General features: G+C 43.7%; 1 protein-coding gene across 1 annotated transcript in view; it reads right to left on the bottom strand.

The window, feature by feature from the left end:
- Window positions 1–23,709, bottom strand: part of NPAS3 (neuronal PAS domain protein 3) — a 757,526-nt gene that overhangs the window by 1,682 nt on the left and 732,135 nt on the right. Inside the window, exons 9-12 of the mRNA XM_024741993.1 lie at window positions 20,623–20,729; window positions 5,232–5,379; window positions 1,741–1,865; window positions 193–278 (exon numbers count right to left, since the gene is read on the bottom strand). Of these exons, the coding sequence (XP_024597761.1) occupies window positions 193–278; window positions 1,741–1,865; window positions 5,232–5,379; window positions 20,623–20,729 (466 nt within the window). The remainder of the gene's footprint in view (window positions 1–192; window positions 279–1,740; window positions 1,866–5,231; window positions 5,380–20,622; window positions 20,730–23,709) is intronic.

The raw sequence follows: 23,709 nt of genomic DNA, 5'->3' as shown, positions 1-23,709 counted from the left end.
AGGTGGGGGGGTTGTCGCCTTATCCTGAGCTGCTCCACTGCCTCGGTTACTTAAAGCCTGGGCTTTCTCTCTCGAGGACCTAGATTAGAGGGACCCTGACTCAGAAGTGCGGTCCCCGGATCTGCCCGCAGCATTGGCATCACCTGGAGGCTTGCTACAAATGCAGAATCCCAGGCTTCCACCCAGACCTACTGGATCAGATTCTTCATTTGAACAGGATCCCCAGGTGATTCTTAGGCACGTTAACATTCGAGATGTTCTGCGAAAATGCTCACAGACTCAGGAGTAAATAAGGTGGCAGTGACACAGAAAAATGATGATTTGCAAGGTGACTTTCCAAAGAGGTCTGCACCTTCCCCTGGTAAATATCTGCTCATTATCGAAAACCATACTCTCCATTCCTAAAGTTATTTTTCTCTAGAGCACTGAACGCCATCTGATTCATTGTATGTTTTATTTTTATTTACTTCTGTCTCTTCCCCCAACTGGAATATAAGCTCCACAGGGCAGGGAATTTTTGTCTTTTTTGTTCACTGCTATATGCTATATAAATAAGGAGCAGAGATTGTCTGTTCTAGAACTCTGCCTTAGTAAAGAACTTTCTCGAATGAATGCAATTTACAGGAAATCAGTCAAGATCCTCCCCACCTGCTTCGGCCTCCCTGATGCTGTGTCTGGAGTAGAGGGAATACGGTACGAGAGCATGTTCCCTAAGGATGGGGTTTGTGGCCGGTGTGCCCTAGTCATCTGGCACATTTTAGGGAGGAGAGATTTTCTCAGTGATAGAAGCTCAGAACCTTTAGGGATGATGCTGATTTTATGGCTCTGCTTTTGGATGGCAGCCTGGACTAGCACCTTGGACAAATCATGTAACTACTCTGGCCTTCATTTATTTAGCAGAAAAGGCTGGGTTAGGAGAGGCTTAGGATGTTTTGCAGCCGTAAATTCTATGAGTTATGTGCCCCTTGCATCTATGCGTGTCTGTGGAAGGGGACTGGGAAGTGGAGGAAAAGTAAATTTTTATATTAGCTTTCCTGTGCTCCAAAGAACTACTCAAAGTTTGCTTCCCAAAATAACTAGGAATGGGAAGGCATGGATTTGTTCAGCATAGATTCAGAAAATGCGTAACAGACGGCACCCAGAAAGAGTCATTTACCGATGCCATTAAGTATCCCGCTTTAGAGGTTTAATCCCAGCTTGGTGAGGATGTGAATATTTGGGGCTCAAAGTCACGGTCTGTCTTGGAGCAACAGAGATAGCCCTGCTGTCTGCTTCTGGTAAAGGGGTTGGAGCTAGCTATGGGGTTAGGGCCGGGCTTCTTCTGTATGGAGGACTGACATTAAGTGATGGCTCAATCAATCAATCTCTCTGTATATTTGTGTATATATATTTATATACCATAATATACCTATGTGTATGAATACATACCACAACATGCATATATGTATATATTTATACATATTTAGATGCATGTATATATTTACATAACACCACATACATAAACATATGTATTGTATGTATGTGCACACACTTATGTAGTGTGTACATCTGTATGTAGTGGTATATAAGTATATATACATATATGTGTTGAGAAAGACTCAGTAATAACTTGATGTGACATATATCCCTATATAAACTTTGACCAGTTGCTTCATTCAGATGACACTCCTTTGGCCGTTGCCCACCCCTCAAGTTTGGAAAGGCAAGCCATAACTGCAGAACACGGAGAAGTCGTAATACCTGTAATACCTGAGGTGTCTTTAGAGTCTGACTCAGAGTCGGAGGTCTCTGAGGATTCCGAAGTTTTCTCCGGCAGGTGGGGAAGCTGTGCGATGTCCATTGGCGTGTCCTTGTACTCGGGGTTGCTGTGGAGGAGAGAGGTGTTCATCAAGAGTGCAGATACCCATTCTGGATGGGTTGCTTCTGACCATCTTCTTCCCACTTCCTTGCCCCAAACTTCTGGAGTTTAGAGGGTTTGAAAGACTAAGCATGCATTCGTTTCTCAGCTCATCATGGGACTTTTACAGAAGCTTGGATTGCATGCGCTGGGCAACAGGTGCACCTTGCCACAATGACTGAATACCCAAATGCTACGTGAAAGCCACCAAAAAGCTTTCAAATAATCAGGTACCACTGGGGGCCAGGGAACTGGGCTGCTTGACATTCCTCCCAGTACCACACCTGGGGGAAGGGAGGATGAGAGGAGCACCCTCAACAATTCATTCCCCTGCCTCCCGGTGTGCCCTGCCTTCTCCTGGGCTCCTGATGAGTCCATCGCTTCAGTACCCTTGTCTTGGCTCCTTGACGGAGTGTCCTCAGCTGTTCAGGTGGCTCTAAGGCTATTGGGGGCGGGGAGTTGGGGGACAGAGCCCTCAGCACCTGACGATCTGACAGATGCACAGGTGCACCTTGGGCTGCGTGGGTTATGGCTACTGAACTGTCAACACACCCATTACAATCACATTTTTATCTGCTCGTGTGGTGTACACCTGTGGCTTGTTAGCTGGAAATCTGATTGCAGCGGGGAGAGTCCCAGTGTGAAAGAACGAAGCGAACCCCATTTGCACAAAAGTGCTTAATTTTTGTTCTATTTTTAATTCAGAAACAAGCCTCCTCTGGAAAAGGGAGTGTGTTCGGTCAGTCAGCGATCTTCTAGAAATGCCACTCCAAGGCCAGGCCAGCATGTGAGCAGTACCAGCTGCATAACCTGAAGGCACTAGGAAAGTCTCTTGCCTCCAAATGGAAAATGCCTCTTCTGTCCTTCTATCATGGCCAGTCAGCCAGAGACCTTCCATAGGTCTCCATGACTCACTAGCTAATTTCTAGTGAAGTTCTGTATCAAAGAGTGACTGTTTCAGTAACTACACTAAAACTGCAAATATCCCAGGGGGGGTTCCTTCACTCAGGTAACTTATCAGGGCTTTACTCCTTAGTGTGAATTAGCGCAGCAGCAGAGCTTTCTCTAGATGATCAGATGAACCAGATGCTGGGAAGGTAGCCTTAGCCCTTACACAGTTTCTGTAATTCTACCAGGTGTTGTGAAGGGTACAGGAAGAAGACTGGAGGATCAGTAATTTCAGAACAGGGACGTGCAAGCCTGGATGGAGCCCAGAAGTGAGGGATTCTGGCCAGGAAGAGGGAGCATGAAAATACTGCTTGGGGAAGAACAAAGGACAGGAATGTGGGAAAGAAAAACCAACTTCAGTAGTTGCTATCAGGCCAAGGCCCTTCTTCCTAGACCTCCAGCCTGGAGAAGTGATCCTGATGAGTGACAGACCCGGGGAGCTTCCTCTGCTAAAGCTCATGTATGTCAGTCTCCTTTGGTCCAGATGCCACGTGGGTTCACAAGTCCCTTGTCAGCCAACTCCCAGTCTTCTATTATTGAACCCAGGGTGAGTCTTCAGGTCAGCTGAAACACGTCTGGCATGCCTGAGATCGAGGCTCTTTGAGCCTGAAGTCTGGGCTTTGGTACCCAAACTGCTTCCTTCTTCTCCGTATGGAATTAGGCGGGCCAGGAACACCAAACGCTCATGAGCTTGTACCATGTGATCCTAGGCTAGATCAAGTGTTGCTCTAAAGTAGCACCAGCTGCCCTCTCCTCACCCCTCCTCACTCCCTCTGTCTGGGGGCAGAGTAGGAAGTCATGAGGCTGGTGAGGCAGTAAGAAAGATCCAGAAGGGAAGAAGTCTCCCTGAATGAGATGAACAACCATAGGGATTACTTTAGTGCCCTAGGCTCCAGCAGCCTGGGGGACGGCCATCCTACGGTCTACGGTGTCCCTGTTACTGATGTCTAAGTTTTACTAATAACGGGTCTCCTTGGCACGGTGAATGTCAGTGCCACAATATTCTGTCTTCTCTTTGGCATGTGAGCTTTTATAACCTTCTGCATTGCATACAGCCACTGTTCCGTAAACCTCTAAGTAAAAGAATTCCCTGATAGGAGAACCCATCTTCAGCATATCACAAACACAGGGGATAGTTTGCATGAAGAGCAGGCTTTGGAGAAAGCCCCATTAGATACCCATACTTTTACCTTTAGAGAGAATTAACGTAGAGCAGAAGAGGTCAAAAAAGGGAAAAGAAAGTAGGTGAATGAAGACTCTTCTAAGTGGTGCACATTAAAGCCCTCTCTAGAGCAATAATCATTAGTGTCTGATTGATATGCTATTGGGAGCAAGCACGTTCATGCCTTCAAGTCGTCACCAGCGGACGCGAACACACTCTGAAGGGTCAGCGTGCTGCTGAGCCATGGCTGTCTGCATCTCTGTCTCAAAGAAAAATGGGATTCGGTACTCCCTGTCGACATCAGTCAAAGGGCAACAACTTCCATTCATAAGACCCGCTGGGAGTTTTCCTGCTCAGACCACATGTGGGCCCTGCTTGGTGGTTTTAGGCCAAGAGGAGCCAAAGACTAGAGTGACAATGGTGGGAGGGAGCCAGGCTGAGCATTTGGATAGCTTCATGGCAGGATTGGTGGAGAACCTCCCAGAAAGCTTGTCCCCAGACGCAGACCACCCAGGCTATGCGTGTTGGTTACTTTGGTGCTAGCCTGAATCCACAGGCAGCAGATGAAGACGGAGAGACGAGGGGTGTTGCACACTGGAATTCAGGAGGCTGTGGAGCTTGGCTGCATTAATGGATATAAATTGGAGGATGCGTTAAAACAGCGGTCACCCTTGCCTGAGATCACACTGAAATTGTCTCAATTCTGGCAAAGTGACTCCCTTTGCTTACCAAAACTTGAATGTCTGGGGAATCCAACCCTACGTGATACGCTGAGGACTTCAAAGACGTGGGATACAGGAGGAATATGAACTCTGCCACTTCTTCCGCATCCCCTTTTCATAGTTTTCACAAGGGTTGGAGCGCATGAGTATGAGAACGTGTGGGGGAGAAGGAGATGCTTTTTGAATGCTTCCACTGGAGGCAAACGTCTGTGTTCTTTTTCTGGCCCGAACATTTGTGGGGAAACCAAAGCAACCTCTGCAGAACCGCCCCAAGGTTGGCAGACCAAGAACTACTGAACATTTCGCAAATCTGCCCTCGAAGTCCCTACCGACATGGCTTTGAACTTTTCCCATTTCTTTGAATCTTGTGGAAAGAAAAGCAGAATTCCCATATAATTCCACACCAGATACTGTCAAAAGATAATACAACATTTCAGCTATTTACCATTGGGCTGCGTGTTTTATAACTGAGATGGAAACGAAAAAGAATTCCAAAATATACCTCAGAAGATAATTGACCCAGATGATGTTTTTCTCATTTGCGTTCTTGGCGTTAATAGCTATTGTGGCACTAGACTGTATCCAAATATATCCTCCATTCTTCTGCATCCAACGATAGTACTTTGTCACACATTGGCCCTTATTCAGCACTGGTGAAAAAACAGAATAGAAGGCATTGCATATTAGGACTGGGACGAAATGGTTATCATCTCTGCAAAATCTGAAGCTTAGAAAGGGGAGGTCCCGGACTTCCCTGGTGGCGCAGTGGTTAAGAATCCGCTTGCCAGTGCAGGAGACACGGGTTCAAGCCCTGATCCGGGAAGATCCCACATGCCGCGGAGCAACTGAGCAACTAAGCCTGTGCACCACAAATACTAAGCCTGCACTCTAGAACCTGCGAGCCACAACTACTGAAGCCCGCCTGCTCCACAACAAGAGAAGCCACCGCAATGAGAAGCCCACGCGCCGTAACGAAGAGTAGCCCCTGCTCACCGCAACTAGCGAAAGCCCGCGGGCAACAACGAAGACCCAACGCAGCCAAAAATAAATTAATTAATTTTAAAAAAAAAGAAGAAAGGGGAGGTCCCGCACCAAGCCAGGGGTGCCCCTCTGTACGCTTAGTGTAGAATGCCATTAGTAGGACAAATAAAACCACCAATTCAGTGGAGCAGTAGCTCCGGAGCTAGGGTTACTAGCGTTTGTAGCAAGACTTTATTCCATTTTGGACAGTCATGGTGTGAAAGGAAGGATAACAGGACTGCAAATCTTTCTGGCTCACAGAACACCTAATGCGGTGTGGATATTGTCAATGGGTTTGACATCAGATGGGAACAAAGGCAAATTTGGGTGTGATTTATTCATAGCTTCAAGGTAGCTCTCTTTGCGATTCTGGATATCTGAATGGTTCCAAAGATGCTTTCCTCCTCTGTCTTTGATCATTTCACCTCAGTGTGAGCGGTATCAACCCGTGTCCTTATGTATCGGTTCCTTTTGATCTTGTCGAACAGAATTTATGGTATGAACTAAATCTACATGTGTCAGTCGGGGGAGATTCTGGTGAGAAATTTGCTGAACGTTGGAACAAAATACATTCCCTCACCAAGTCAGACAGAAACACTGGCCTAAGCGAAGCACAGGTTTGACTTGGCTAGAGCCAAACAGAGTGACAGCTCCACACAGACTCTGAAATATGGCCCCAAATGAAGGAACAAGTAAAAACAATCAGTAATGTGAAACGGTGCCATTAAATATCCACGGAAAGAGAGCTTTAAAATGCAGATGTTAAAAATGATACTTTAACCAAAATCTTGCCAAGTTGAAATGGATTTGATTTGTATCTGGGCACGCTTGAGCTAGTAAAAGGGGGAAGAGTGCAGTAAATCAGCCCCTGAAATAAAGTGCTATGGATGGGAAGGGTTTAAAAGGATGCCGGAAACGTGCACACCCGCTGTTATCGCTTGGATACGAATTGCAGACTCCACACCCCCCAACAGCGCGCCAGCTGGCCGGCCACTAGAGGGCAGTGTGCACTCGTCCACGCTGCCCACTTTTGGCACGTCCTTGTCTCCGTCTGCTAAAATGAAAAACCTCTAACTGCTGTAATAAATTTGGCTAAATTAGCTGCTAAATGGTTATCTCAAGTAATATGTATTTGCATTAATCATCTTGCTCTAAACCAGAACAAGCCAGAGTCCTAAAGACGTAGTAAATTCATATTGTCCATTTAATTATGGCTAATAAGTGCTTCATATACAATAGTTTCATGAAGTACATTTTGATTTTTTTTTTGGGGGGGGGTTGGATGAGTAAAGGGAAGTCACTTTGGAAAAGGGCTGTGTTTAAGGCTGTAGAAGCTCTTCCCATCATCATGTCGGAGCCACTCTTCCTAGCTCTGAAAGTGGTCAAAAATCAAACCTCCATATATTTTATCCATAAACATATAAACTTCAACGCTTTTCTCCCATTCTCTTTTTTTTTGTCTCACAATACACGAAATGGATGGTTGTAAAATGTAATACTTATGTCTTAACAGTTGCTTGAAAAAGCCTTGCTTTGATGAGTGCTTCAAAGAGCGGCGAGTTCTATTCAGAAACTATTCTACAGTTCAGGGTATTTTTAAAACCCGGAACTGTCACCTTCTCTTAGTGGTGAGGCTCCACAGGTAGGGCTGTACTCTGCTTTTGTAGGCGATTGTAAGTTCTGCCATTCGGCATGCATGGCTTCCCCGGCTCCAAAACTGTGTAGTGAAGCTGAAAGCAGTAAAATACTGACTCTGCCATACAGCACTTCTGTCAAACCATTGTTGCATGCAACAAGATGTGCTTTTATTCAAATCCTCTCAACCTGGTTAACTATTAATAGAGGAACGATGGGTTATGAAATTCTGCCCACTGTTTTCACAGAAATACTTAGAGCATCCCAATCAGTGGTTGGTGTATAATTCTACCTGCTGTGTATCTGGAATAAGGGATAATTTCAAATGGTTCTAGTATTTTTAATAAAGGCAAAGAGACTAAGAAGCCCCTTTTATAGAGTCACATGAAGAAAACACTGAGATGGTAGGCTAGACCAGCCCAGCCTGGCTGGGGATTTTCGACTGGAATTTGACCCAAAGCAGGCAAAATTAAAAAAAAACAAAAGACCCCACAACACAGTGCGTAGCAAGGGGCAAAGTGAGACAGAAATTATAAAGTCAAATTAGAGTTTGCAGAATCAGCAGAAAGATCACCACGCCCTCTCCTTCCTAATAATACTTTCTCTTACTTACAAACAAAGAAACAGAGAAACAAACAAAATCTCCTTTCTGAAATGCACCTTTTTGGGTTAAGGCAGTGCAACTCTGGGTCTGATTGGGTGCATCTGTGTTTCCTGAGAAGATAAATACAAAGTTATTAGGACCCATGATTCCACGAATATTATTTATCACCCAGGCCAAGGGCCATCTAGCAAAGAGAGGAGACCTCAGTGAGAGAGAGGCAGGCCAGGCAAGTTTACGTGATGAAGTGGTGGTGAAAGAGCTGTGGAGAAAAGGACCCCTGAGGGGTTCCCTGGGGAGTCAGGAGCTACTCGAGTGCCTTCACTTACCGTGGTCCACACCACAGAGCAGATCCAGGGGCCCATCACCGTCAGCTCAAGAAGACAAGTTTAACCTAATCCATTAATTTGCCCTGGGCCAGCCTGACAAACAGAATTCTGAAAAGGTAGACATTCCAGCATGGTCTTGGATCATGACTGTTTCCTGAGGATCAGTGTTTTCTGAATGACACCCCCATGTATCCGTGGGAATCTAGATAACTCAAGATAAGGCGCTGAGTTAGCTCCTATTATAGCATGAAATGTTGACTAAAAGATCACCCCAGTTGCGTCTGTTTTTCAGGAGGACCCATAAAAGCGGTCACGATGGAATTTTGCTTCTTTTAAAATGAACACGGAATAATTTTTGCTTGGGGCTCTAGAATATAAATTTATGATTTGTGGATGAAGCTTCCTGCTTTAAAAAAAAAAAAAAATCATACTGGCAAATCAGTTGGATCGTTCCAGCTGTGCCAGAGGCAGGATCTGACAGCTTTTCCTGAGCTCATGTGGTCCTAATCAGCTCAGGAAGAAAAGCCACTTTGGTGCCAGTTTGAAAGAGATTTTTAGTTTGTAATAAATTAGACAACTTGAAAAACACAAAAACTTTTTTGATACTCTCTAATGCAGGGCTGCTGTTTTTATTTTGGGGTTTTTAGCTTTAAATAATGGAGAGAAATGAGAGAATGTCTGTGTTACTCTATTTCACAAAATCCCTTTTGTGGAGAAACCCAGAAATAGCATGATGTAAGTTACTTGGTATGGAAGTCCTTAAAAACCAGTTAATTGTCCCTTGAAAAGAGATAGATCCTCGTCAAACCAATGAGCCCAGGAGAACATTCATAACAGTGTGCTCAAACTATAAAGAGAGGAAACCGAGAGAGAGAGGAAATATCTATGAGGATCTTATTTTTAGTCTTACACTGTGATACGGTCTGAGTACTTCTAACACATCACCTGGCATCTTCTCTTTGGCTTATCCCAAAGTTTACTTTTTGCCGTCCAAACCTTTTGGCAGAGCAGCCTATGTGTGCTCACTGGATTCAATGATCACATCATAACATTTCTAGAAAGATGTCTTTAAAACTGTGTGATAAGAATTAGTTTTTATTTAAGGATCTCAAAACACTGAAATGGCCTTTTCTTAGGTTTTAGAGGGTAAACATGAAGACACAGGGAGGCTGACTGTGTTTCTCCCAGATGCCCTTTCAGTGTTGGATGGTCTCAGGTATAACCGTGGATGCCTCTGCTACTGCATGACAACTTGCTCCTTTGAGCCCTGAAGTCCAGGGTGTAGCCAATTGTTTTTGGCTGTAATTGCTCAGCTCTGAGGAAAACCAGGAAGTTGTCATCAGTACTGCTCCACCTTCCAAGCTACAGGTGCCTTTGAGTTACAGACTGTGCTCTTCAGAGGACAGAAATGACCCTGCATTTGGGAGAAGAAACTACTAGAGACAAGGAGAGACTTACATCTTGCTGGGGGAACCATTCTAGCCCTGCTCATTTGACCATTTTTGTCTCTAAGTGTCAAAATACCACCAACCCCTAATTGTGAAGGGAGTGGCAAATGCAGTTCAATCCAAAGAAAAATGCTTATGTGTTAGAACACGTGACCTTTTCCATCACATACACACTTTGCCCCACAAAGACTGGGTGCTCTGATTGATTGCCTATCTTTTTAAAAAGTCACCTGGCCTCTTGGTTTGAGCTTAGTGGCAGGCATACAAGAAATGTACTCCTTGTGGAGAAAAACTAACACCCCCCCCCAACCGCCGCCAAATCTGATGAGCTCTTGCTGGAGTGCACATATATGGCTCTGCACGCAGTGACCAACAGAGGGATTTCAGTGTCCTTAGGAAAACTTTGTCCACAGAGATAGACTGATGATTGAAAGGACATAAAGGAAGCCTGTGTCTGTGGCAGGAACATAACTCTGTTAGTAACTCAAAACAAATCAGTCCAAGTTTGCCTTCAGAAATATGGAGGAAAAAAGAGAACATGGTCTCTTCCTGTTGGGCCGTTCCACAAAATCAAAGCCAAAGATTCTAAATAGTGAGTTACTTGTGTCTTCAAAAGAAGGAAGCAGTCTAATTCGGTTTGAAGAGGAGATGAAGAAGACATCTCAAAAGCGGTCTTTTAGCAAAGTGTCTCACAAAAGGACATTTTAGAGGTTTGCATATGCATTAAAAAGCTGTAATACTTGGTGTATTCAGGTAAGCATAGAATAAATAGGAAATGGTGAGATCATCGGAGATTTCCACACTTGACATTCACACAGCTGAACAAAGAGCTTCATTATCGTCACGGCAATATGAGGGTGCATCTGCTGCTCGGCTCACCCCCCCTTGAGCTACCTTCATCAATGGCTGCAGAGAATGGGGAGTGGGGGGTTTTCTGCTAGATACTCAAAAATTAATTTTGAATTCACTAATGTGGAGGGCGTGTAAGTTAGGGGGTGTGTGCTAGAATCACACTTTCTACTTAATACCACAGTTGGGTGCTTAGCTGTAGCTACCGGTTTTTCTTTCTACATTCACAAAACTGGCAGATGAAACATGAAAAAGAATACTGACTCTTTAATCTCTGCTTCTCCACCTAAGGCCCAAGGCAGGCTGACAGGGAACTTCATTCTGGAAACAGGACTTTTTTTTTTTTTTTTTTTTCTTTTTTAAATTCTGGATTACTTTTTCTTCTGCTTTTGAAAACTGTGGGCTATAGGGAATGAACCTGACATAGACTTAAAACAAGAACAGGTTTCTTTATCTAAAAAGTTACAGTCCTTGATGCTTACAGAGGTCATTTTCAAAACCCACAAGAGAGACAGCATTAGAGCCAGGAACTGTGCATTTAGCGCTTTACTTACTCACAATAGAGACAGTTTTTCATTTAGAACTGCTCATAGGATCAAGCAGGGCTTTGATGCCGTGCAGACTTTCCTATAGATTTTGCAATTAGTGAGCTAGATGTCTTAAATAGCAGGCATCCACAAATTGGTTTTTAGTTTTTTTGTAAATTTACGTGCTGAGCAATATTTGATCAAATTGAATGATATTTGATACTTTAATGTGAGTTACGAGCTTAAGGACAGAAGACCCGTGGATGGTCTGTGAATGACTATGCATCATCTATGGATTTTCCCCCTAATATCCTAATGACAGGCCCTGCTTGAATTGCTATCTGTGTGATTTATAACCTCAGAAGAGGTTTTTTCCTATATCACCACCGCCGATTGACAGATTTTTATTACTGTTAATACTGAATCCTGGAGAAAACTTTTCATTGATTGAGAACATATCAATTTGTTAAGTTTAAAAAATAAATTCCCCTTTCCTTGATGATAACGTGCAGAGTTGGAGACCAAGGCTTTTGAACATTGAGGGGATCATGTTCTAGGACCGGAAGAGTCAAAGTAATTGTTGGTACGAGTGACATCTGAGATCTCAGATTTTTTTTAAGCTGTTTTCAGTCCAGTCAGGGAGTTTCAGTACTGTTTATTCCTGACCTTCTTGACCTGAAATAGTTAAGAACAGAGTATTTTTTAGCCTCCAAACCTTCTTTTTTGTTGGGGGTTTTGTTCTATAAAGGGACACAGTGAACTCTTGCGCGTGGAATTAAGATTTATGACTAGGAAATCAGGGAAATGGTGGATTTATCCACTTATTCAATAAATAATTTTTTTGAATGTGCCTCTCTGTGCCGGGCACTGGGGGATAGCAAAGTGAGCAAAATCTGTCACTGGCCTGAACTCCTGTCTGAGTCTGAACTTGTCCCAGAAATTCTGCCTCCCTTCCCGGGGATTGGTTTAGGTTTGGAATATGATGAAACACTGCACAACGAGACTCAGGGGGAAGTCTCCCTACTGTGGGAGACTGTTGAAAATGTTTTCTTCTTTCTGAAAATAAGGATTTACTTCTCTTTGTCTTTGAACGGGAGACAGATGCTTATCAGTCATTTTTAATAGTAAGTTTATCACGGTGATGATTTACGGAAAGTGGCGTGGAGGCCTATGAAAGCACAGCAGGTCCACCCTGACCTGGGTGAATCCTTCACCTTCCTTTAAAAATGAAGAGAGGGCTTCCCTGGTGGTAAAAAAAAAAAAAAAAAAAAAAAAAAAAAAAAGAAGAGAAATGGAGTACTGGGGAGGTTAAGCTGGGATGTAGGGAGACGAAAAAAAAGGTAAAAAGATGAGGTGAATCTTTTTTTATTTTTATTGGAGTATAATTGCTTTACGATGCTGTGCTAGCTTCTGCTGTAGAGTGAAGTGAATCAGCCGTACACATACCTATATCCCCTCCCTCTCGGATCTCCCTCCCACCCCCTGCCCACCCGTCCCACCCATCTAGGTCATCACAGAGCACCAAGCTGAGCTTCCTGTGCTTTATAGCAGGTTTCCACTAGCTATCTGTTTTACGCATGGTGGTATATATATGTCAATCCTAATCTCCCAATTCGTCCCACCTTCCCCTTCCCCCTCATAGGCAGGTTTATTTTATGTCTCTGGCAGACTCTGTGTTTCTGGATGCAGTCATTTCAGTAAGCCTACTAAATACCTTGAGCAAGAACTATCTAAGTGGTGAGGCATAGGTATACAAAAGCTAGTGTTCCATAAAATCGGGACTATATAAAGGAGCCTAGACAAACGTCATGTGTTCAGCTGTTCTGTGGATCGTCAGAAATCCTGGTACTTTGTTGTGAAAACATTACAGATTCTCCCAGGTAGCAGTCACCGTTGAGTGTCCTCTGAACAGCTATTCCACCCCTTCTTCCTGGGGAATAGAACTCCCATTTGGGGCTTTATGTGTGGTGGTCTTCCCCCAAGTCTCAGGAGGGATAAATGTTTGTTTAAACCAGCCACAGTAATTCCCTCCAGCGTGTGGCTGAGGCTGGGACATTTGATGAAATGCTGGACAATGAGACTTTCCTGGAGGGCCTGTGGGAATATTTTCTTTTCTTTCAAAAAATGAACACAAAGTAGCAACTGACCCTTTCCTGACTTTGGACGTTGTCCTGTGAGGAACCGATCATTGGCTGTGCTACAGCTGTCTTTTGATCATGAAGAGAAAGTGAAGACGATTACAGAGGAAGTTGAAGTCATTTTTACTTGGGTTTTCTGTTACTTGTAATCAGGTGGGTTCTGGCTAATGTGTCTCCCCCAAGATTTGAGGAGGCCAGAGAGGGGGTGGGAATTCTTCAAGAGCTTCAAATAACCTGCTCTTTAGTTAACCCTATATTAATGGAAAAACACTGTATGCTAAACACATACACAAATTAAATCCTATGCTGCTCATTTGTGTTTAAAAAAAAGTTTGAGGGCTTTTTTTTTTTTTTTGAGATATGCAGGGTGTCATTAAATCAACATTTTAAAGAAAGTGTTTTTTAGAAAAACGGTGTCATCTTGTTCTTCATTTTGTATAAAGTACAAGAAGTACTGGAATTGATTTTATTTAGGTTAATTGATTTCTGTGAAAATGGATGATTTAGAAGTACTGTTTCGTTTTCTTGATCATGCTTTATGAGAGCAATGGGTTAGTTACTCTCAAGTATCAGGTGTTTCTGTTATGAAAATAAAAGCAGCTACTAACTGAAATAGTAATAAGGAAAAGCCCAAGAATCCATGTTAGAATTGCATTAGAATATATCAGTCAAGGGCTTCCCTGGTGGTGCAGTGGTTGAGAGTCCGCCTGCCGATGCAGGGGACACGGGTTTGTGCCCCGGTCTGGGAAGATCCGACATGCCGCGCAGCGGCTGGGCCCGTGAGCCATGGCCGCTGAGCCTGCGCGTCCGGAGCCTGTTGCTTTGCAACGGGAGAGGCCACAACAGTGAGAGGTCCGCGTGCCGCAATAAAAAAAAAAAAAAGAATGTATCAGTCAAATCAAAGATCTGGCTTTCTCTCTGAGCAGAGAGAAAAGATCATGTGCTACGTTTTGCGTCTTTTCGTGTGCTCTTCAAAGCTTGGGATGCCCTCAACACCTACCCGACGCCCACCCCCATCATATCTCCCGCCATCATCTTCTTTCAATGTCCAGGGAAAACGTGCCTCCTGGAACTTCTTATCCTTCCTTGGTGGCCCCCACCTCTGGGGCTTCTTTGTTTTGTTTACACATCATGATAGTCCTCATTTTCTGCCACCTTTTCAAAACTGGCTGTTTTCATGTTGTCCTCTCTACCAGTATGTAAGCTGCTTGAAGGTAGAGACCATGACTTAGTTAGTTTTAAAATTTATTTTATTATTTTTTTTGTGGTACGTGGGCCTCTCACTGTCGTGGCCTCTCCTGCTGTGGAGCACAGGCTCCGGACGCGCAGGCTCAGCGGCCATGGCTCACGGGCCCAGCCGCTCCGCGGCATGTGGGATCCTCCCGGACTGGGGCACGAACCCGTGTCCCCTGCATCGGCAGGCGGACTCTCAACCACTGCACCACCAGGGAAGCCCGACTTAGTTATTTTTTAAACTTTATAGCAATACTGTGAAGCTTGTATGTAGTAAGTACTCACAAATGTTAGTTGACCTTGAACAGGGAAAATATGACTGTTCCTAGTCACACGTGCAGCCAAGTACATGGAAAAACATTAACCTGGGGAAAAACTAAAGACCTCCTTTTGCTTGCAAGTTGACTACTACTGCTTAATATTAACTTTCTCCACTGCAATTTAAAGCTTTACATCTTTGTAAAGAAGTCGATCTCTTTACCAAGTAATCACACTCGTTTCATTTGAACACTGATTGAGATGCCCTCAGAGCCACTTGACTATTCATATTTTACTACTATTAATAAAATTCATTCAATTGGAGGGGGGTAAATGAAGTCCTTAAGATCATTAGCGATCTGTATTTACTTTTACTCCATGTAAAATAATGCCTTCTAAATACCAGCGTAGTCAGGACTTCTCAAACTTTTACATGAATGCGAGTCAGCTAGGAATCTTGTGAATTGCAGATTTGGATTCAGTAAACCTGAGGGTTGGCCTGAAATTCTGCATTTCTAGTATGTAGTGGAGCAGGGATACTCAGCTGGTAGGTGGGTCCTTGCTGGCCTCTGTTCTCTGTGTTTGCCTGACCTTGGACTTAAAAAGCTAAAATCAGCACTTGCTGAAAAAGAAAAAAAGATGTAAAGTAATAATACTAACTCACTCCTGGGAACTTCCTTTCAGTCCAGTGGTTAGGACTCCGAGCTTCCACTGCAGAGCATACGGGTTCAATCCCTGGTCTGGGAACTGAGATCCTGCATGCCGCACAGCACGGCCAAAACCAAAACCAAAACCAAAACCGAAAAATACCTAATTCACTCCTGCATAAAAACCTGACTTTATTTTGTCTCCATTTGACAGTCTTTTTAGTCAGTGGACAGGCACATGATGTAGGCTGACCTGACTTCTGAAAAAAAGTCAGACACGGAAGCTATTAAATGCATCTCCTTTCATGTGAATTTTCATAATCATATGGAAGAAGAGGAAAAACTCATTTGCTCTGGGGGGAAAATGTCCAGCCAATGATCAGGTGGCAGCTCGATCCCTGAAGACCCTGCGCTGGAAAAAGCTAAGATCAGGAAATAGAAAAAGTCCCCTGTGCCATCTGCATTTGGTCCAGCCATCAAACTTCACACCTTCCCTTCTTCCTTCGCTCGCTGCTTCCTTTACTGCATGCGATGGCTGCATACCCGAATCAACAATTACATTCCCCCTTTGTTTTTGTGGCAGATGACAAATGCATGGAGGACATCTTGTGTTTCCTAGGCAGGCAGGGCACTTACTTTGATTGATGCTCGGTTGTGGAAAAAAATGAGCAGGGAAGGAATTACAATGGAGGGCCTGCAGACTGGAAGGGGATATACTAATTAGTCCTGCATTAAGCAGTCGGCTTGCATTTGGTGATGAGACGCCTTCAGGAGGGAAGTGTAGGGGTTATTGGTGCAAAACAGCGTGGAATGCATTATGCCAGGTAGCAGTGGATTCATTTTGTTAGGATGTATAGAATTTTGTAATTAAGAAAGGAACAGGCTACTGTATTCTTTTTTAACAGCTCCCCAATATATTGGGTAGGCCGTGCTTTTTAACTCTAATGATCTCATAGACAAACTGAAAAGTCCTCCTCTCTTTCTGAAATAAATCCTCCAGAGTTTTCCTCATCCTGGATCCAGTTCTAGGAAGGGAAAACTGCCACCACTTCTATGCTTGCTGGCTCTTTCTTTCTAAAGCTCCACTGCTCCAGAGCCCGAGTCTTGACCCTTGCTGCGGGGACACAATGTAATAAAGAGAAAGGAAGTTTTCCCTCAGGCCACTCTTTCCAGGTTTTAGAGAGTCGTTGCTGATGTGACCTGGGAAGAACCCTAAGGATATCTCAAGGCAAATTCAGCATCTTCCATAGACAGGGGTGAAAGCAAAATGCAAAGCGTGTTCCTCTGGTTAGCATGTGTGGTTTGCCCTTCTATTTTCTGGGCTATAGGCAGAGGCAAAGCAGTACATGGTGAGGCGTTCTCATGATTCAGGAGTGACACAGATGCTCTAGGTAACGGGAGTGTGTGACTCCAGGGAGATGTGACTGGTCATCTTGAGGTCAATACATCCTGAGCAATGGAGAACTGGAGGGTGATAAGAAAAGGTGCTCAAATAATTGCTAATATGGGTGATTTAAAATTCAAACCTTGAAATGTTGATTTGCTCAATTTGGCCTGAAGAATCAATGAAATTGGGTTCAGTGACTCCAGTGAGGTGGCTTAGAGAAAAAAAAAAAAAAATCAAACAGGTCTTTGGTCACAGTATGATAGAAGAGGACCTAAACTCCCTTGAGATCCCAGTGTAATTTCACTAACTCACCGTGTTGGTATAGATAATGATTCCTAGTGATTCTTTGTGTTGAAACCCAGTGAACTCTCGGGCGTCTCATGTTAACCTAGTGGGCGAGTAAATGGTCCAAAGTTTTTGGTTCAATTTATCAGAGTTGTCACATCCTGGTGCAGCTGAGATCCCCTTTTACTTTTCTTATTCTAGAAACAAGTTCATCTATGGATTTACAGATGCCTAGGCTAGCAAAATAGATCTAAGTGATAAAGATAGCATTGTGAGTTATCAGAGGCTGTCGAGTCTTTTTATTTCTTTAAGTTTTATCCATAAACTGGAGCATAAGACACATCTCAAAATATCAGAAATACGATCAGATGACTACAACCTGCCTTTCACGGACAGAACCAGGAATTGTGCCAATAGCTCTAGGAAGAAAAGCTAAATAGTTAATGTGGTTTATTTTTTAACCATCCCTTTGTTTTAGAATTCTATCTTATTCTTGAGCTGATTCCATGTCACCATGACCTTCTCCTGCCAAGAAGGCACAGTTAAGGCATCCTTCAGTAATAGCCTAGGGCTTTGGACAAACAAGATGCTGTGCTGGCTTTCTGCCTTTTTTTTTTTTCAATGTTTACACAACCAAGACTTATTACATGCTCTGTCATTTTGTTACTGGGCTGGCTTTGGTCTGAGAATTAGGTAAACATCAGACATTCCATCACATAATTTTAGACTCAATCTTACTTTATAATGATGTTAATGTTTACTATACAAAGCAAGATGCATTTGTATATTTTAGCATTTTATTTCAGTCACAGAATGCAAAACCTGACATTGGCATCAGTTTGATGTGTGTGTGTGTGTGTATGTGTGTGTGTGTGTGTGTGTGTGTGTGTGTGTGATTGAAGATATTAAGCACTACAAGAATGCTGAAATTTCAATCTGATTAGGATCAAAATTCTTCAGGATCAAAACACTCCTTTTCCTCCCCCTACAGTTTTACTAATTGTGTGCTACTTGACATTGTGGAGTTATTCCACAGCGTGATAGCTAAATATGTGAAGTATATTTTACTGTGCTGAATTATCAGCTCATTCTATTTGTTTTTCATGTGTTTAAGGTTATTAAAAGAACTTAAAATTAGAAGTCATGTGTATGAGTTGAAAGACGGAACTCAGTCATTGTTAGCAGATGAAATCGTAAAGCGATAGCCAGCATGTCAATATCAAGTAGTGAAAAAAAAAAAATCACAGAATTTGAAAGCATACCTTCTCTGTTCATTAGTTGGCAAGATACCAGAAAAATTAGGATACTAGCACAATAGTGAATGGCGGACGGAGTTGTTTATTTTCAGCACTCTCAAATTACTCCAGGTACTGAAAACGAGATAAAAGTAGATCGGAAAGAATGGCATCAAATGTATTTGTTGGAGACCTTGCTTTATGGGAAGAAATGAACTGCCCTGGCTCGCTGTTCCCGAGGAATTGTATTTCTTCAAGCTGTAAATCAAATCCCAGAGGGATAGCATGATGTTTTCCAAATAATAACAGAGGATGACAAAGTTCCTTTTTGTCAGCATCAGGTTTCTGAATTTAGACCTCGATTAAGATTCCAGAATGAAAAAGCGCCCCCCGCCCCCCCCTCCCCCACATGGTCTACGACTGTGTCTTACAGACAATATATTCATTTTCAAAGTCTGGATCTCTGGCATATCCGCATCCCAAAATATATTCATAGCTTCCTCCAAAGATCCTGATTTTTCTCCATTTTCTCTAAATTCCCAGCTACAAAGAACCTGATGTGTCTTTTCAGGAAACACCATCATTCCTTCCCCCAATTAATTGAAGAGCCATCTGCTTCTGTGATACCCGACATCCATTCGTTCTTAGCAACAAGTGTGTTCCCTAAATCGCTGGGGGGCCATACTAAGGCATGCACTCTGGGTTGGGAGTAGAATCTGCCAAAGCAGCCTCACAGGCAGGCTTTTTTCCCCCAGAGACACAGTATATACAGAATTTGACACTGACCTTGCTCCCTTGTCAGTGTTGCTAATTCAGGGTTCAAAACACAGTACAAGGGACTTCTCTGGTGGCGCAGCGGTTAAGAATCCACTTGCCAATGCAGGGGACACGGGTTTGACCCCTGATCTGGGAAGATCCCGCGTGCCGCGGAGCAACTAAGCCCGTGCACCACAACCACTGAGCCCGCCCGCCACAACTACCGAAGCCTGCGTGCCTAGAGCCCATGCTCTGCAACAAGAGAAGCCACTGCTCGCCACAACTAGAGAGAGCCCACAAGCAGCAATGAAGACCCAACACGCCATAAGTAAACAAACAAATAAAAAACACAGTACAAGATGCTCACAGTTTGAGACTTCGGCTAGCTTAGTGTCTCTCCATTACGCTTCTGAAGATCTGAGTTTGAAATGATTAAACGACTGCAAAGTGCGGGAAAGAGATGAAACAGCTCTCCTCAACCGTGGCCAGAAAGGGAAGAAGAAGTTAATACAGAGGCCACCTGGCTGGTTTTACTACATAAAACCTTCTGCTTCAAGCTGTACCATCTCCTTTGTGTTCCCTTGCATGTATTTAAAAGTGGAGTTCAGAACTGGCTTTAGAACCTTCTAGGACTATAGATGGCAGGGCCCTCATTTTCTAGGAAGAGTCTACTGAATGGTCATAAAAAGAATCTTTTGTTGGAATAGGGCAGCCCTTTCCTAAGAGGTCCACCAGACCAGTGCCTCTTGCCTGACGGAATTGTCAGATCCCTTGCACACATAGTGAAAACAGCCCTGCTGAGTTTGATGAGGGAAGAGTGCATGAGGACGCTGGTGTGTGAGTTACTGCTTGGACCCAGTCGGAACACTGCTGGTCCTGCTTTGCTTAGATGCCACAAAAGGTGCCTCGGAGGTGAGCCTGCTGGCCAGGAGCTGGGAACCAGACTCAAAGAGCTGAGATGAGTTTCTCCCTTCCAAGAGTCGGGAGATGGAGGTACCTGCCCCTCTATATAACCCTCTTTCCGGAAATACAGTGAAAAGTCAGCGCCATTGAGAGCTGCCGTATCCACATGAGGCACTCTGCCCCTGTCCCCGGGCTCCCCCCTCATCCCAGTTTTGCTGCTAGTCAAGTAGGAATTTTTATGTGGCTCTGGCCTAGTTGAACTTGTCTTCTCCCGTGTCTGTTTTGAAACTGAGACCACAGATTTCACAGTGGAATTTGCTCTCTAGAAAATGAAAGGGTCAAAAAGGCACTTAAGACAAAGATTCCCCCATCACTTCGTGGGAGAGAGAGCACAAGAGACCACGAAATCCCGGGTGAGCGCCTGCAGATCCAGCAATTTCTCTGGGCCCGGAGGTCCAGCTTTCAATCTAATCCCAACAAAAGTTGGAGCGATTTATGTCTCACTTTTTCTCAATGCGCGCTGACAGGCATCTCAAATGTACAGGAGATGTGAAGGGAGAAATTGGCATGGAAACCAAAAGGGCATCTGAGACTGTTGACTCCAGCTGGGATCAGCTGTCCCCGTGCGTAGGAGGTACTTACAGTCCAGGTGACTGTGCCTGATGCCCTCGACGTCTTCAGCGTGGATGAAGTGGTAGCATCTTTTCCCTACAATGTCTACAGGAGTCAGATCCATATAATCACTAATCCTACAAAGAGAAGAACACAGGCTGGAAATCAGAAGGGAGGGGAAATAGAGAAACTGTTAAATGACTTAGAAACAAATATACTGACAATTTTCATTATACCAGGGTACCTGTGAGGACTTGGCACTGAGGGAAAACCTTTTTTAGATAAAATTATTTCCTTTAACATATGAACAGTCTTTTTCTAAAGTAGGAACTGTGCTAGATCAAGCAATTGTGTTGAAATAATTAGATAGGTTTTTCTTTTCTTTTTTTAGTATCAGAATACACAATTGAGACAACATAATTCTATGAAATTATTGAGAATCAGTAACAATGCGAGATCCTCATTAGAGGCCAAGATAATTCAAGGTTACATAATAAAATAAAAACATGTTATGTTTATACCAAATGATTAGAGACACCTTTCATTTAAACAGATTGGTCTTCTATTGGGTATTTCCATGAAAAAGGGCTTCGACTGCTTCTTGGCACAAAGTCCAAATTGGCATTTCAAGGGATATAATTTAAATGCTGAGACATACAGATGCCTGGGGGTATTATCTTTTCTCGTCTGAGTCATTTGGGAGCTCGGCTTTCACTCCGGCCCCTTTTAACTGGGACTTTGTGGTGGGTTCCACACGGAAACTTTTAAACCATTCTGGCAGCTCTGCCAGCCTTGTGCTCGACCGTACGTGTGTGTGTAAGCTTCTGTCACTGTCCAGCCGGCAATGTCCTCAGGCAGGAGCACAGAAAAAGAACAAAAACTGGAAAAAAAACGGGGGAATCTGCCTGGTTTACACGAACACGCCAAAAGGCGGCTTCTCTTCCTCCCTGTCCAGGTTCAGATTCATTTTGGTCCATCCCAAAGAGAATTTATCTTTTGTTTAATTGATTCCCTTTACTGCCCCTGTTCTTTTCATGGTTTCTGACTTCTCAAATACGAAGTGAATCTTTAGCTACGGCACCTTTAAGAAACCCATGAGATTGCTGCTGGGGAGTGAAATCTGACCCCTAAAGGCAAGGAAATGAGAAACCAAACCAGACCAAAATGATATGGAAAGTAATGAAAATACACGACCCAGTGAGCGAATTGCTCAACATCTAGCAATTTAAATCATATTTTGGGCCAAACTAGAATTCTTGGAGTGTTTTCTCAGGATTCCATGGTTTTCTGGTACAAAACAGATTAGTTGGTGTTTTCCTAAAACCATTAAATGCTTTCCAAGCACAGTTTATACCCCCTTTCTGCAAACGAGGGAATCAGGATGTCATTAAAGGCCTTTGTTGGTGTTTCTGGAATTTGCCCGCTCCTCTGAAAGCATCAGATGTGGGCTTTGCCCAAGGCTGTCCTAGGGATCTGCAGAGTCAAGGAGCGGACTCTATTTTCTAGTTAGCAGATCCCTAATTCAACTATAAACCCTGGGAAAAAGGCACTCCATTCTTTTAGGGAAGACAGTTCTTTATTTTTTAATTGAATGAAATCCTTCAAAACAGTGGAAGCACTTTTGTACTCTCAGAGCCTGTTACCGTGGTGCATGTGACCAGCTCAGTGTTCAAAGACCTCTTAATATATGTGTAGAATGCTCTAGACCAGTCTGATGACCTGTATCAGGATCAGAAGCCTGATGGCATCTTGTACGCCGAGCCTCAGTTTCCTTATCTGTAAAACAACTTCAGAGGCTGGTGAGGGGATTAATGAATGAAATGACATGAATGTAGCACAGTGCTTGACACACAGGTATGCTGTTCCCTCAGATTCAATATGCAATTGCCTTTAACGGGGATCCTTTTTAATAATTACTGTCATCTTCAGTGGAGGAATAATGCTGTATTGTACTGGCTAATAAGGGGTTGTGGAAGAAACATTTTTTAATGGGAAGAAAAAAGCATAAAGTGGGTCACAGAAAGTGATCTCAATTACTAGAGTGGCACCATAAGGCACTCAAGTCCATGGAGTGCATCAAAAGAATTAATCAACCTGTGATAACAGGAATGAGAATTAGATGATGGCTTGGGGACGGGACAGTCACTGGGAGTTACGTAAATAAGATGAGGCTTCGTCTTTTTTTGCGGGGATTGGTGGTTGTGAATCTAAATCGAGGGAGCCGACGTATGTTTCCAAAGACGCAAAGCCATACTCCATCCCCTGGCTGTCTACCTGCCTCCCTGGGTGTCCAACATTCTAACTTTTAAATCAGAGAAGAGACCGCTTTGTGGGCTGTAGTTGTGTTCTTTCATGGCTGCATGTGTATGAAAGCTCCACCTCAGCGGTTATTCCGATTCGTTACCATTTAGCCTGACTTCTGAAGAAAAATTAGAGACAAGGAATGCGGGGGGATCCCACAGGAGGCATGGTTTTTGAATATGGCAGATTGGGGTTCAAATCTTGGCCTCAGTCAAGGCACTTGACCTTTCTCTCTAAGCTGAAACTGCGTGGGGCCAATGGACACGGGGCAACACCGACCTCACAAAACCGTCCTCAAGCTTCAGTGACATAGTGCGTCTAATGCACTTCGCATATGGCTGAGGGTGTAGCAAGTGTTCAATAAACGTTACCTCTCTTTATTATTCCTGGCCAACTCTAGCTACTCATTCTGGCAAACTCATCTTTCCTGATTCTCTGTGGCCATGGCAGAATACCTTAGACACGGCCAAGTATACAGTCATGATGAGAAAATTTTAATAAATACCCCCAGAACTTGGAAAAGAGATTGAGGTACTCATTAAATAATAGTGACAGGTTCATGATATCTTCTACCCCCCTGAACACTGAAAAGCTCAGGGCGGGTACTCTTTTCCCATGGTGAATTCTTTCCTCTGAATCAAAGCTTGACCGGAAAGGGGAGGCATTTCTAACTTGATCTCAACATCTTTAGCGCTTCCTAATGGACTGAATGCAGGCGCTGTCTGTCTTCCTCTTGGCTGGGCCCTGAAGAGGTCAATTTCCTAAGCCACTTGACCATTCCTCTCTTTTGTCCCCATCCCGCCCCCCCGCCCCGAA

The sequence above is a fragment of the Neophocaena asiaeorientalis genome, unplaced genomic scaffold (genome assembly GCF_003031525.2).
Source record: "Neophocaena asiaeorientalis asiaeorientalis breed wild unplaced genomic scaffold, Neophocaena_asiaeorientalis_V1.1 scaffold83, whole genome shotgun sequence".
Lineage (NCBI taxonomy): Eukaryota > Metazoa > Chordata > Mammalia > Artiodactyla > Phocoenidae > Neophocaena > Neophocaena asiaeorientalis.
Note: the sequence above shows the minus strand (reverse complement) of the source record. Positions and strands in the feature narration are given on the sequence as shown.